At 38.1% G+C, this 13,291-nt stretch overlaps 3 protein-coding genes and 1 long non-coding RNA gene across 14 annotated transcripts; 2 read left to right on the forward strand and 2 right to left on the reverse strand.

Moving 5' to 3' along the window:
* Positions 1–1,034: 1,034 nt before the first annotated feature.
* LOC124312660 lies at positions 1,035–3,417 on the forward strand. 3 transcript variants are annotated; one of them, XR_006910607.1, is made up of 5 exons: positions 1,035–1,253; positions 1,727–1,812; positions 1,905–2,016; positions 2,605–2,880; positions 2,942–3,417. XR_006910607.1 is itself a non-coding variant. In XM_046777148.1 (4 exons), exons 1-4 carry the CDS (start codon positions 1,251–1,253, stop codon positions 2,788–2,790), a joined length of 387 nt encoding a protein of 128 aa, XP_046633104.1. In that variant the 5' UTR covers positions 1,035–1,250; the 3' UTR covers positions 2,791–2,940. The 3 variants fall into 3 exon arrangements, 1 of the variants encoding a protein (XP_046633104.1); XR_006910608.1 differs by lacking the exon at positions 1,905–2,016; XM_046777148.1 differs by lacking the exon at positions 2,942–3,417 and having other exon boundaries at positions 2,605–2,940.
* Positions 3,418–4,429: 1,012 nt separating this feature from the next.
* On the reverse strand, positions 4,430–7,019 carry LOC124310680. Of its 8 annotated transcripts, none has more exons than XR_006909702.1 (8): positions 6,774–7,019; positions 6,591–6,706; positions 6,244–6,333; positions 5,993–6,181; positions 5,848–5,925; positions 5,250–5,531; positions 5,059–5,186; positions 4,430–4,697 (listed from the first exon to the last, which is right to left on the reverse strand). It is a non-coding gene; the product is annotated as an uncharacterized LOC124310680 (long non-coding RNA). The 8 variants fall into 8 exon arrangements; XR_006909706.1 differs by having other exon boundaries at positions 5,250–5,363; positions 5,427–5,528; positions 6,591–7,019; XR_006909701.1 differs by having other exon boundaries at positions 5,250–5,363; positions 5,427–5,531; positions 6,591–7,019.
* Positions 7,020–7,555: 536 nt separating this feature from the next.
* On the reverse strand, positions 7,556–11,062 carry LOC124310672 (ubiquitin carboxyl-terminal hydrolase 36-like). The gene is made up of 6 exons (XM_046774627.1): positions 10,642–11,062; positions 10,411–10,565; positions 9,943–10,347; positions 8,371–9,871; positions 8,190–8,305; positions 7,556–8,128 (listed from the first exon to the last, which is right to left on the reverse strand). The coding sequence occupies exons 1-6, from the start codon at positions 10,898–10,900 to the stop codon at positions 7,868–7,870; spliced, it is 2,697 nt and encodes an 898-aa protein (XP_046630583.1). The 5' UTR covers positions 10,901–11,062; the 3' UTR covers positions 7,556–7,867.
* LOC124310675 (clusterin-associated protein 1-like) lies at positions 11,022–13,205 on the forward strand. Of its 2 annotated transcripts, none has more exons than XM_046774630.1 (10): positions 11,022–11,096; positions 11,298–11,414; positions 11,491–11,687; positions 11,772–11,817; positions 11,884–12,002; positions 12,060–12,373; positions 12,442–12,592; positions 12,651–12,701; positions 12,768–12,885; positions 12,941–13,205. In XM_046774630.1, the coding sequence occupies exons 2-10, from the start codon at positions 11,393–11,395 to the stop codon at positions 13,195–13,197; spliced, it is 1,275 nt and encodes a 424-aa protein (XP_046630586.1). In that variant the 5' UTR covers positions 11,022–11,096; positions 11,298–11,392; the 3' UTR covers positions 13,198–13,205. The 2 variants fall into 2 exon arrangements, with proteins under 2 accessions (XP_046630586.1, XP_046630587.1); XM_046774631.1 differs by having other exon boundaries at positions 12,950–13,205.
* The last annotated feature ends 86 nt before the right edge of the window (positions 13,206–13,291 follow it).

Genomic DNA, 13,291 nt, shown 5'->3' on the forward strand with positions numbered 1-13,291 from the left:
GCCCTGAGGCGATATTCGAAATATCTCAAAAAATGCCTTACCCGAGATTCGAACCAACGACCAAGAAAGATAATCCGATTCCCAGGCAGCCACTTTTTCCACTGAGCCATGGGAACATACAAGAATAGGGCGATCTCTTCAATGTATGATGCAAATCGTAGGATAGAACACGCAGAATTAATTTTACGGGGATCCTTACTGTGCTATAAATTCGGGACAGCCCTGAGGCGATTTCCGAAATAATATCAAAAATGCCTAGGATTTGAACCCACGACTGAAAGTTTATAAATGCGATTCTTAGTAGAGTCACTCAACCCACTGTGCCACAAGAATTTTTTGGAAAGTGTCTTAACAAAATTATATAGAATTAACAATTAGGGGCAAGACTCTTATACAAAATCATAAAAGACGTAATGAAAAAAACTTTCATCATCAACATTCGACCTCACAATAAGTGTCGTCCAGGACGGAACTTAGAAGTTAGATAGTAAAACCCTGATTTTGACAGTTCAACTAGTGCCATCTTGCGTACATTATACTGTCCCGATTTTGTGTACTTGGGTGTCCCGATTTTGTGTTATGGGATTTATCGCCAGCAAGCTTCAAGTTCGATTTGATGGAAATTTCTTTATTTTTCTTGCATTTCTATGCATTGAATCTAAAGATTCTGTCGAGCTCTTTATTTTAAGACTAAATTCAGCTCAAAATAACCCCTAAATATCTTAATATTGCAAGATTGCAAACGTCCCAAATCTAGCTTTTTTCTAAGTCCTTTTTCCCAATATATTTTTTGTCATATCTTTAAAATTTGTACAGCTACATTGACATAGTTGTATATAAACGTAGATCCGTTCATTTTCTTTAATTTCAGCAACTTTTCTTATCGAAACTCGGGTTAGTTTTTGTTTTAAACTGAAAAATGTTATTTCGTCCCAAATAAGAAATTTTCGGGCCTGTCCCGAATTAGGTACTTTACCCTATTAGGAATAGGCAATGTTGCATACGATTTCCAATATGGCAGCCACCATTCGACAACAGCCAGAATTCTCGTTGGGTCATGGCCTGCGTTGGACACCAACTAAACTAGAAGAGTCGGTTAAGATTCCATTATTCTATTTCAATTTTGTGGTAGTTTGTAGCGTGGCGAAGATCTTGCCTCTCTCCACGTGAGTGCCGTGTCGTGAAGATCCAAGCGTCCTTGAGAGGGTTACTACATTGCAAGACAAAAATGTGATACTAGGAAATCTGAAATGGTAATAATGTACTCAAAAGATAAATTAAGTAGGTTAGCATTTTGTTAAATTTGTTGCCATGTGTTCATACTTTCTACTTAAACATTTTCTTTGTTGTAGAATTTACTTAAGTTTAACATTAATTATTGATGTTGAAGACAAGTGACCTTACTTCATTGCTTCTAAATTTGACAGCTGTTATTGAAAGTTCTTCATCAGCTTGTAATCAGACAGAAGAGAAATTACCTGTCAATTTAAAAAAATTAAAATATTCCACCATAACTAAGTGATCTTTGGTCATCTTCATGATTTGCATTTCTCTAATTTAATCTCAATTTGAAGTAAATCATTTCCTTAATTACAAAGTGTTGAAACCATTAATTGTATAGTTGTCCCATTGTTGTAAGCTCGAAAGAAGTTAAACATCACTTGAAAAACAAATTTTTTAAACATTCGAAATGTTATTGGTTCATTATTGTTCTTTTGTTTTGTAGGATTCCATGGTCAGTTTGATGTTTGAGCTGTTAGTTGTGTTGCTGTTTGGTGTGCGGTGGTTTTGTTGTCATTATCCTGTTAAGAGGTAAGCTCAAATGGAGCTTTTTCAGACTTGCAGCTCAATATCATACTTCAGTGTGTTTTATCCTTTGTATCTTTGTGTTGGTGTCCATGCAGTACTGGGCCAAATCATCTGATGATGTTGCCTGACGACTTTCCATTTTGCCGATGTGTCGTTACTTGCTACCTCTACCGGCTGTACCCTGTACGCCTCATGCCATTAGCAAAAGTAATGTTAATTATTAGAAGACTATAGATTTAGTTAATTGATGACCAGAGTGTAGATCCCTTACCCTCAAGATTCCAGTCTCGTTAATTCCACATCAGTGCCGTTTCATTAAAATGCGTCTTTGAAAGGGTCTTTACCATACATTGCAAGACTGATGAGAACAGGAAAACGGAAATGATTTTAATTTACTGTTGTTGTTTACTTAGGTTAAAAATTAATTCATGATGTTGAAGACAAGTGACATTAATTCTTGTTTCTAAATAAGGCATCTTTTATGGGAAGTTCTATGACAGCTTGTAATGAGTTGTACATTTTTCTTGATCAAACAGAATAGAAATTCCCATTTAATTTTTGAAGCTTTTAAGAAAACTTTCATAAAGTGATTCTTGGTCACATTTCTTTTTCTCTAGTTTTGAAGTAAATAACTGTTAACTACAAAGTGTTCTGAACCATTTATTATACTAAACATCACTTGCACATGTTTTTCATTTTTGCCTTTGCAAAGTTTATTATCAATATTTCTTTCTTTATGTTTACATTTAAAAATGTTAAAACTTAGTTATTAATTAATGTTCTTTTTCTCTGTAGGCATGGTCCATTGTCAGTTTGATGTTTGAGCTGCTTATGGTGTTGATGTTTGGTGTACAGTGGTTTTGCAGTCCCATTCCAATTGAGTTTGTGCATAATTGCAGTTCAACATCACACTTAAATGTGTCATTTATCTATGTTGGTGTCCGTGCAGTATATGCCGTGTTAAAAAGTCGGGCTATTTAAAAAGTCAAAGTTTCCTGATCGCTGTCGGTCTTGTTTTATCGGCTGCATTTTGTCGATATGTCGTCTCTTGTTACCTGTACAGGCGTTGAGGTAATGCTTGATGTTTCGTCCAGTTATTGACTTTTAATTAAAATTTCTATTCTTTTTTCAGTTTAATCGTTTGCTGCCGTTGCATAGACTTGATCCATTGCTAAAACTGAGGAGAGGTTACTGAAATTCAAGACTCGTCAATTAATTATGTAGATGTAGAAAAATTACAAGTGCATATCTGGGCTCCCTTCTTCAGTGGCCCCGTTTCCCTAAATAACCACTAACCAACGCCCACCGGTGGTCACTCACTCGCTGCGACAACCAGGAGGAAGGGAGATGTTTGGTCGAACGGGGACTTGCAAGGCGCATGATTCGATGAAATCTGTTGGAGGGTCATGAGTCTAAGCCGGAAGCCTACTATGACACACTGCTCTCATAATAACTGCTCCTCAGCTCTCTTCGCTCTTTTTCCGGTTTCTCTTAACCATGGCCGGGTAATCTCCCTGGTCGAGTCAGTCGGGCAGTGTCTCCCCCTGCTTGACTGGCAGCAGTTTGACCCGGACGGTCTGTTTAATAAATTAATTTATATAAATGTGTTTGTTGATTTGGTTGGTACTGTTTATTTATATAATGTATAATACATTTTTATATGACATTATTGTAAGATGTTATACATGGAAAATTTATTAAACAGACCGTCCGGGTCAAACTGCTGCCAGTCAAGCAGGGGGAGACACTGCCCGACTGACTCGACCAGGGAGATTACCCGGCCATGGTTAAGAGAAACCGGAAAAAGAGCGAAGAGAGCTGAGGAGCAGTTATTATGAGAGCAGTGTGTCATAGTAGGCTTCCGGCTTAGACTCATGACCCTCCAACAGATTTCATCGAATCATGCGCCTTGCAAGTCCCCGTTCGACCAAACATCTCCCTTCCTCCTGGTTGTCGCAGCGAGTGAGTGACCACCGGCGGGCGTTGGTTAGTGGTTATTTAGGGAAACGGGGCCACTGAAGAAGGGAGCCCAGATATGCACTTGTAATTTTTCTACATCTACATAATTTATTGTCTTGAATTTCAGCAACCTCTCCTCAGTTTTACCAATTGATCAAGGCTATGCAACGGCAGCAAACGATTAATCTGAAAAAAGAATAGAGATTTTAATTAAAAGTCAATAACTGAACGAAACATCAAGCATTACCTCAACCACGATGTATCAGGAGAGGTGGGCAAACGCAGTAGGGCGCCCCCTCTGAAAACTGGGCCAACTTTCGGTAATCATTCACACTTCTGCCGCTAGGTTCTCTAGTGTTAGTGGCCCTGAAATTGGGCGCGAATAGACTTATTTGAGGGAAGAACGGGGAGAAGAGGGAGAATGGGACGAGTGGGAGGGAGGAGGGCGTACGAAAAAAAGGGGACCCACGTTTCCTCTTCTCCCCCATTCGTCCCATTCTCCCTCTTCTCCCCGTTCTTCCCTCAAATAAGTCTATTCGCGCCCAATTTCAGGGCCACTAACACTAGAGAACCTAGCGGCAGAAGTGAGAATGATTACCGAAAGTTGGCCCAGTTTTTTCCTCTCGCGTTCGCCCACCTCTCCTGATACATCGTGCCTCAACGCTTGTACAGGTAACAAAAGACGACATATCGACAAAATGCAGCCGATAAAACAAGACCGACAGCCATCAGGCAACATTGACTATTTAAATAACCCTGACTTTTCAACACGGCATATACTGCACGGACACAAACATAGGCAAATGACACATTTTAGTGTGATGTTGAACTGCAAGTCTGCACAAGCTCCATTTCAGAGCATCTCGTAACTGGAAAGGGACTGCAAAACCACTTTACACCAAACAGGAAAACCATAAGCTAACATTAGACTGACCATGGAAACCTAAATAACAAAATAACATTAATGAACGAATAACGTTTAAAAATATTAAAAATGCAAATAATAAAATTTACAAAGCAAAACAAAAAAATGCAGGTGATGCTTAACTTACAATTGTAAAATAAATGTTTCAAACACTTCGTAGTTAAAGCAATAATTAACTTCGAATGTACACTAAACTTTTTTGAATTTCTGTGCTGTTTGATCAAAAACCATTTACAACTCATCACAAAATGACAAGAACTTTCCCCAAAATCTAACTTTTTTAGAAGCATGAAATAAGATGTCACTTGTCTTTGACATCAAGAGCAAAATGCTAACCTGCTTGATTTATCTTACAACTACATTACCATTTCAGATTTCCTGTTTTATCAAATTTTCATCTTGCAATGTTGTAGAGACGCTCTCAAACACACATCTTCATGACACAACAGCGATCACGCGGAGACAGGCAAAATCTTCCACATGCTTTCACAAACTAAATAAAAGTTAATTGGAAAATGGACTTTTCAAGAAGTAAAAACTCTTATGGTTCACTTACATGCTTTAGAGTTGTTCACTTTCGATTCAACTTGGTCCAATGGCGTAAAAATACCTCATCATTATTAAATGCAAAAGTGAAAAACACCGTCGGAAACGCATTTCCGTCCACTGTCTAAAAAGAAAATGCCGGTTTTTCGTTTCTCACGAACATACTGGTGGACACAATTTTACACACGTCATGCAACAGCTCACTACACCGTTCACCACCTGGCTGCACCATATTCATGTGTACATTGGACTGCAATGAAGAGGCTCAGACCTTAAGAGGCTGTTAATCCTACTAGGGGGGAAAAAAAACTCAATTACTATATCATAAAATAAAGTTATGAATGGCATAAAAAATGACAAAAGCATAGTTTAATTTAGCAATCTCTAAGAATTCATGTTAGAAACATTACTAAGGAATCGACAATTGGCAAAGTTTTTAAAACAGTCTTAACTGAATGTCAACAGATAGCAAAGAGCTAGTCAGCAACAAAGTAAATGCCTTACTGTAAAGAAGTTGATCAACTAAATTACTTTAAATTGTTATGAAGTTTTTTTGCATTTGTCGAAAGCTACAACCAGTACAGGTAGCAAGCCTGCAAGAGGAATACCTTACACCAGCTGGCTGCAACAAATCCACATGCACGTTGGAGTTTGGACTGCAATGAAGAAGCTCTGACTTCATCAGGCTGTTAATAATAAAATAAAACTCAATTATTATCAGAAACAAAGTCATCAAATAACTAAATTTGTAACCTTAGGGTAAAAAAGTTGACCAACACAATTACTTTTACTGTTCTGAAGTATTTCTGTATGTGACGAAACGTACAGCCTACAGCCGGTACTTGCAATAAGAGACGACATTTTCATTTTGGGAAAATGTACAGCAGTTTCAGGCCACATGATCACATGGAATTGCCAAGTACAAATTTTAGGCTGTGTTATCTGTAAATTCAACACACAAAACAATTACATTTAATGACCTTAAGGAATACAAACAGGATTACCAATTTTATAAAGAATGCAGTGCAGATGTCAGGGAATCAGCCAATTTAAGCGGCAAAAGTCCGACTGTAAACTGTGGTCGTGAATAATTTCTGAATAATTTTCCAATAAAAAAACAAAACAAAATAGGACATGACTATAAAAATTCAAAAATAACTCATTTAGATTTGGTTAAAATGGTTAAAATTAAATTACCTAGTCTGTGTGTGCTTGAACAACATCACACTTGGTTCATTAATCATTAGAAAGATATATGTATGCATCATATTTTAGAGAAGAATCCTAAAAACTCTACTTTCTACATAGTAAAATCAATAAAAAATATATATATAATAAAAAATATAAGTACCTTAACCGAGGGTGGGACACAGCAAAGACACGTCAGGACATCACCATATTTATGCTATATATTCTTACCATGTTAAAACCGTTAAAACTAAAGATCCTGATTCACAAATTTTTAAACTACTTATGGGAAAGATTCACTGTTTTAACAACGACAATTCAATATAACTTGATTTGACTTTATTACCTAGCTCAAGAGTCAAGGCTCAAGTGATGGTGGCATTAAGCAAGAGAATTTCACTGTTTTCCTGGATTTCAAAACTAATTCCTATATCTATTAAAACCACGTTCCCTATCTGCAGTACAGCTACTTCCATGCTATTTCTCTCGGCTCTTTGAGATCTAGGATCTACCAGCATGTTGAAGAAATTTACAAAATGGCCAAAACTAAAGCTCGACAAATCTGGTTGAAAAATGTTAAAATTACCAGTGTAAAAACCTAAAAAAAAATGTGTGCAAGCAGTTTATAAAATTCTTAATTTAAAAAAAATCCAAATAAAGTGTTTTTTCTTTCTTCACATCTACAGCTACAGCACAACATGGCATTTTCACTTCGCAAAAATTTATTTTTATTCCATTTTCAACTGGCTGACTGCAGACTTAGTAAGGTATCGTAACGATGGCAACTAAATCTGAAAACGACTTCCGCATCTAGTGACAGAAAAAGGAACCACCAACAGAATCGATACTTTTAAGCCCGAGTAGCGCCTCCTCCATTCCTCCATCATGGTTTTGCTCAGGGAATTTTTTTAAGTCGGTCTTACATTTTTCCTGTAATCGTTATTGTTAAGGATTTTTTTTTAAATCTTTTTAGTCTTCACCTAGCCCAGAACAAACCAAGTTTACGACCCCCCCCCCCAATAAAAAATTATGGATTGATTTTTCCTTTGATGAACTACTGCAAAAATTTCACTAAAAAGGAATGAGAAATCAAATTCTTAATAAGAAAAAAAGAAAATTGTTAGAAAGTGGGGTGTAAAATATTGTTATATATTTTTACAGATAGATAACGCTGGTTTTTTTATTTTTATTATTTTTTCATCATTTATGATATCCATTAATGCGCGCTTCTTGCATCGATAAATCAAACCGTAATTGAGGAACAAAACTACACGGTAGTGGCTAGAAGAGATGGAAAGAAGACATTGGGTCACTTTAAATTTGAACCCCCTACACAAGTTTTCCCAATGGCAACAAAAAAGAATTACGATTATAACCAATGTGAATTTTAGAGTAAGATGGCGTGAAAATTACAACAAAGAGAAAATTTGATGGGATGCACTACCGAAACCGACGCCAAGATTGACTTTTCGATCGATGATGGTCTGATCCTCCACGACTGCGAAAGCCCTTACCCCGATTACCTTGATAACCATATCGACTGTGAGATTGATTATTGTTAAAATGATCGGGTTTATGATGTTGCTGCTTTTGGTCTTTGTTCTTCTGAACAGAGTCTTGAAACACTTGGAACGGGTTGTAACCATTGCGAGAAGGACTGGATTCAGTGTTTTCCTCTTTGTTGGACTTGATCTTCTTAGTCTATATCACCAGATTATAATTAGAACAAGCATCGCCAAACATAAGTTTCTTTCTTACTGACCTTTCCCTTGTCTATTTCTTCGTCCACCAAGTCGTCAGCTGTCCGTTTGCGCTGTAAGCGCTTGTCATCCTCTACTTGTTTCGTCAAATGACTTTTGCCTCCATCCCAAGTTCGAACTAAGAGAAGAAAAGAATTAGTAAAGACGCTAAAACGAAATCACGATAAAAAAGTAATAAAATACCTTGATCGCTGAATCCACTATGAGACATGCGGAGTAATTCCTTTACTGTATCAGTAGTGCGACTTCCATCCCATTTTACATTACTGCACTTAGCAGGCATGTCAGCAGCAGGCAGTGTATTCGTTGCTGGGTCAGTGCTGGTTATGGAGGAATGCTCCTCCTTGACGGGCTCGGATTTCGTTTCTTTGACTGGTTCAGTCGGAAGGGTTGCATCATTATTTTTACAAGTTTCGTTTGTCAGTTTAGCGTCGACTTGCTTAGTGGAAGGTCCAAATATTTTCCCACTAATGAGACGAATCTTGTTACCCAGTTTTCTTAAAGGTGGTGTGGCCTTAGTAGAGGGTGGATCCATCTCTGTGTCGCTATAGTAAACCTTCTGTTCACTACGTGTTGGATTAGCTCTCTCCGATTCAGTATCACTCAATGATCGAACGATCCATTTCTGACTGACACTGCCGCTGCTAGTGGTACTGCTGCTGCTGTTGTCCTGCTGAGTGTTATCTGATACTTGCCACTTAGTGGCGACTGTGGCCCCACCGTTACTTGACACTGTAGTTGGTGCCTCAATAGGAGTTGGAGAAGGGCTGACTTGCCACTTGGTTTCGGTAGCTTTCAAAACAGCAGATGATGAATTGGTTTCTGTGGTAGCATTGGTTGTGGCAGTTTCTTTCTCTGGTTCTTCATCCGACGATTCGCCATCGTAAGGCACCAAGGCGGTCGGATTTTTAAGTGGGGAGGTTTTTGGAGCAGTTACAGGGACGACGCGTGGTTCTTCCTTGACGGCTGATCCGTTAACAACAGGAGAAGGGGGGAGCGCCGTAGAAGATTTGAATAGTGCCGACCCGTTTCGCATAATCAATCGAGGTTTCGTTAGAAGAGGATCAGCCTTTTTTAGTTCAATTTGGATTTTTGGACGAGAGGGCTCTGAAATTATCGCCGGTCGTGGAATCGGAAGCTTAGGCGTAGGAGCTGGACTGTTAGCTTGGATGTTACTTATTTTAGCCATACTATTAGTAGGAGTAGAAGGAGACGATTGCACTTTCTCGTAGATCAATACATATGCGCCCGTACTCATTGCGACATTAAGTGAGATTAGACGGACGGAGCAATCGTCGAAGAGATACAGTTGTCCGTTGCTTGCCTCTGCAATCGCGGTGTAATGACCGCAATGCTGTGATGGACCCATGTGATTGATGAGCGATACAAACTTGTAGGTAACACAGGGTCCACCCGACGACTGATGAAAAAGAAAGCGATTCAAGTTCAGGTTACGACTGAACTGGATGTGCTTGGACATTTTCCCGCCCATGAGTCCAAAACGCTTCAACTGGATGCACAGTACATTCGGGGCTCGCTCAATAGAAAATTTTTTGGTAGCAGGGACCTTGCTCTTGCATTTTTCGCATTTATAAGCATTGTCTCCTTCAAGCCTCTCGCGACGGAAATAATGACCCAAAGCATCATCTAGAGTTGAGGCATGCTGAATATCCAAAGGGATATCCTACATATAAAGAAGATAAGAAAAATATTAACTTGCTTGATTAATCATTGCCACCTTTTTTTAAAAAATACCTGAAAATGTTGGAAGGTGGTTGATGTGTGTTTACACTTCAAACAAGTAACCTCAGTTCGTATGTAACCTCCAAATATCTGCCCGAGAGGGTTAGTCTCTTTACTACGCGAGTCGAGTTTAGTTCCACCGACGCTCTGAAGATACGCCTTTTCCATAGCTTCCATTAAGTATCGCATAAATTCATGGGCATCTTCTTGCCTTCCATGAACTAAATGTTTGCAAATCAGTTTTAGTCTATTGTAGACCAAAATGGGTTTGATAACAGATCCTGATTTGTCGTGCGTAGACTGAAGTGTCTTAGCAATAATACACACAACACATAGCTGACTTCCATTAGGATCACAGTTTTTACATTGCCTAACACTTGACAGCCAGTTAGACAATGATGGGACGTGGAAAAGTGCCTAAAATAATAAAAAAAAAACACATTAAATAATGCACGTACATAGAAAGGATTTAATACTTACTTGTAACGTTGAATTCATATAACAAGTATTTCCCATATTTATCATGCCAGCTCCAACTGGTACAGAGCCTTTCCACCCAACTTTCACATCTTCACTTCGAAACAGGGTGACCTTGGGGGCTGGTAGCGAATCTTGAATTGTCACAGGACTTGATCCTACATTGAATATCATTAATATATGTAACAAACTTGTAAATAAGGGAAAGAAATAACTCGGAACTGATAAAAATACCATTTAGGGATGTGATTTTAGCAGAAAGGCTGGAATTGAGCACAGTATACTTGCTCTTCAATGTGTCCAGCGAAAGTAGTTGTTGTTTAGGAGCAGGTTCATATTCAATGGATGAGAGCAATACTCTCTTGGCAGATGCTGCCAACCGATCCTCGAGTAATTCTGGAGCATTTTCCGTTTCATGCGAGTAAGGACCCTTTTTCCCGCTCAAAGCGGTTCGCAGTACGAGAGCCACCGGATCGGCCACCGAAGCAGGCATAACAAAAATGCACAATGTCAACAAAATGAAACAAATCAAACTAGAGAAACAAATAGCAGTGGATTCAATAATTTTTCGTCAAAACGTCATGCCCAAAAGTCACAAATTTACTGGTAACACATTTGCTTCAAGAGCAACAACACGTGAACAGGGCCAAGACACGTTCACAGCCGAAATCCTTCGCCATTAAAATGAGGTACCAGTTTGCCATCAGCCCTAAACACCCCATCATTGGAATCGTTATCTTGAAAATTCGCTTACATTTTGAAAAGTTATCATTTACAATCATACAATATTTGAGAAATATTTAATCATAAAATCTTTTATGTGTAAACAGTAAAAATTGTAGGTGTTAATTTTAGAATAAAATAATAACCATGTCATTCCCTAAACACAGAGTTGCTATGGAGACATCAATAGCCATGCTTTCAAACAAACGTCGCCTCAAGACTTATTCATTCCTTTTTAAAGCAGCCCAACAAAATTTAAAAAATGTCGTATCGAGAAATTACAGGTAAAATATAGATTTCTGTAAAATCTTTGAGACGATACATGTTTCCTCTTTTTGTAATGGTTTCTAAAAATTACAGATTTTATTGATAAAATGTGTTTACTCGGTTATCCGCGTTTAATTTCTCGCGAGAATTTCCGATCGACTAATTTCGGATTAGTAGCTGAGATATTGAATTGGTTTTGCCAGCAGTTGGATGTCAACAGTGGAATTAATTTTCTCATAAAAACAGAACAGGAGCGCGTAGTTTTCGTAACATCCGTTGTAAAATTCCTGGTAAAATGCTTTCTTTTAAATAAATCATTACTAAAATTTTTAATGCCCGTGATATTTAATACAATAATAACTTTCCTCTTTCAGAATACCAAATTACAAATAAAGCTAAATCCTAAAAGACTTTACCAAGGTAAGTGATTCATGATAAATGTAACCGTAATAGATCGAGTAATATTTAATGATTATTTGTATCTAGCGGACAATATAGCAGTGAGAGAACTTCTCAACGTGGCCAATTTTTTTTACGAGGCCTTGCAGCTTGCTCGTAAAGGAGGTGACAATAACGAGCCTTCTCTTTACGGATTTGGTGGTCAAGTAAATTTATTAGACTACCTTTACAAGGTTTTAGTATTGACACCGATGTGATTCAAGGCGGAAGATGTTCGTGAAATGCGTCAACTTGCTTCTGAGATTACAACAAAAGGAGCTTCCATACACGATTTTTTAGGCCAAGAGATGCGTATGAAGAATCAGCGTGATCAAGTGCTACAGCGAACCTATGAGCTGGGACAAATTGAAACTGCACTGCAATCAAAAATGAAAAAAATGGAGGTGGAAATCAGTCAAAAGCAGGAGGCCATTGATAGTATATCTAATACTGAAGCTTCGCTGGATCAAAAAATCGATAAAAAGAGTCTAGAACTCCAGCGTCTTCGCAAGCGCTTGGAGACAATGAAAAATATAAGGTGTTACAAAGTTTGGTGATGGTTGTGATGACAAATGATAAATAATTTTTTTTTTAATTCGTACATAGACCACCTTTTATGGATGAATTCGAAAAGCTTGAAGCTGAGCTACGGCAATGCTACGAAGATTACGTCAGTAAATTCCGTTGTCTCTCTTATCTTGATAGTCAGTGGCAGGAACTAGAGAAAAATGAACAGCAAGAACTAGAGGAAAGACAAGTAAGTGAATATTAAACTTCCTTTCGGAAAACTTGCTAATTAATAAATTGGGGAAAAGGCTGCTGCTCGGAAAATGGCTGAACGTTTGAGACAAGAAGAAACTCTTCAGGTGATTTCTAACCATCGAGTTAAAATCCTAAAAATGTTACAGTAACATAAATTGTTATTACTTTAGGCTCTCGAAGCTGCCGTAGGTGGTACGTGGGAGGGAGGACAAGATTTTGATTTATCTAGCGAGGGATCGTTAGAGAGTCCTGATCTCAAAGATCTAAACAAATCCGGATCACGACCACGTAAGCATTTTCTTTTGACATGTGTGAGGTAAATTTGGTTCTTATTTGAATAAAGCTTTTAAAGGAATTGGGAGTCGTCGTGCTGGATTGAAAAATGAAAGCGATCTTTTGGACACAGACACAGAAGATTCTGATTTAGATGCAGAAGATCCGCGTCTAGAAGAAGGGTCTGACTCGGATGTGACAATCGACGAATGGCAAAATGAATCGCGGCCATGGCAAGTCGGTCTCGGAAATAGCAACCGCCCGATTGCACGGAATGAACCTCTTATCAAACCCATTCCCGCCAATGTATCCGAAGATGACTTTTAGCTGTTAATCTATAATACTGACAATGATAAATTTGATAATCTATAACAAATACAGCACATGATCATAATACACAATTGTTTTAATCTCATATAGA

This window comes from Daphnia pulicaria, chromosome 8, assembly GCF_021234035.1.
Source record: "Daphnia pulicaria isolate SC F1-1A chromosome 8, SC_F0-13Bv2, whole genome shotgun sequence".
Lineage (NCBI taxonomy): Eukaryota > Metazoa > Arthropoda > Branchiopoda > Diplostraca > Daphniidae > Daphnia > Daphnia pulicaria.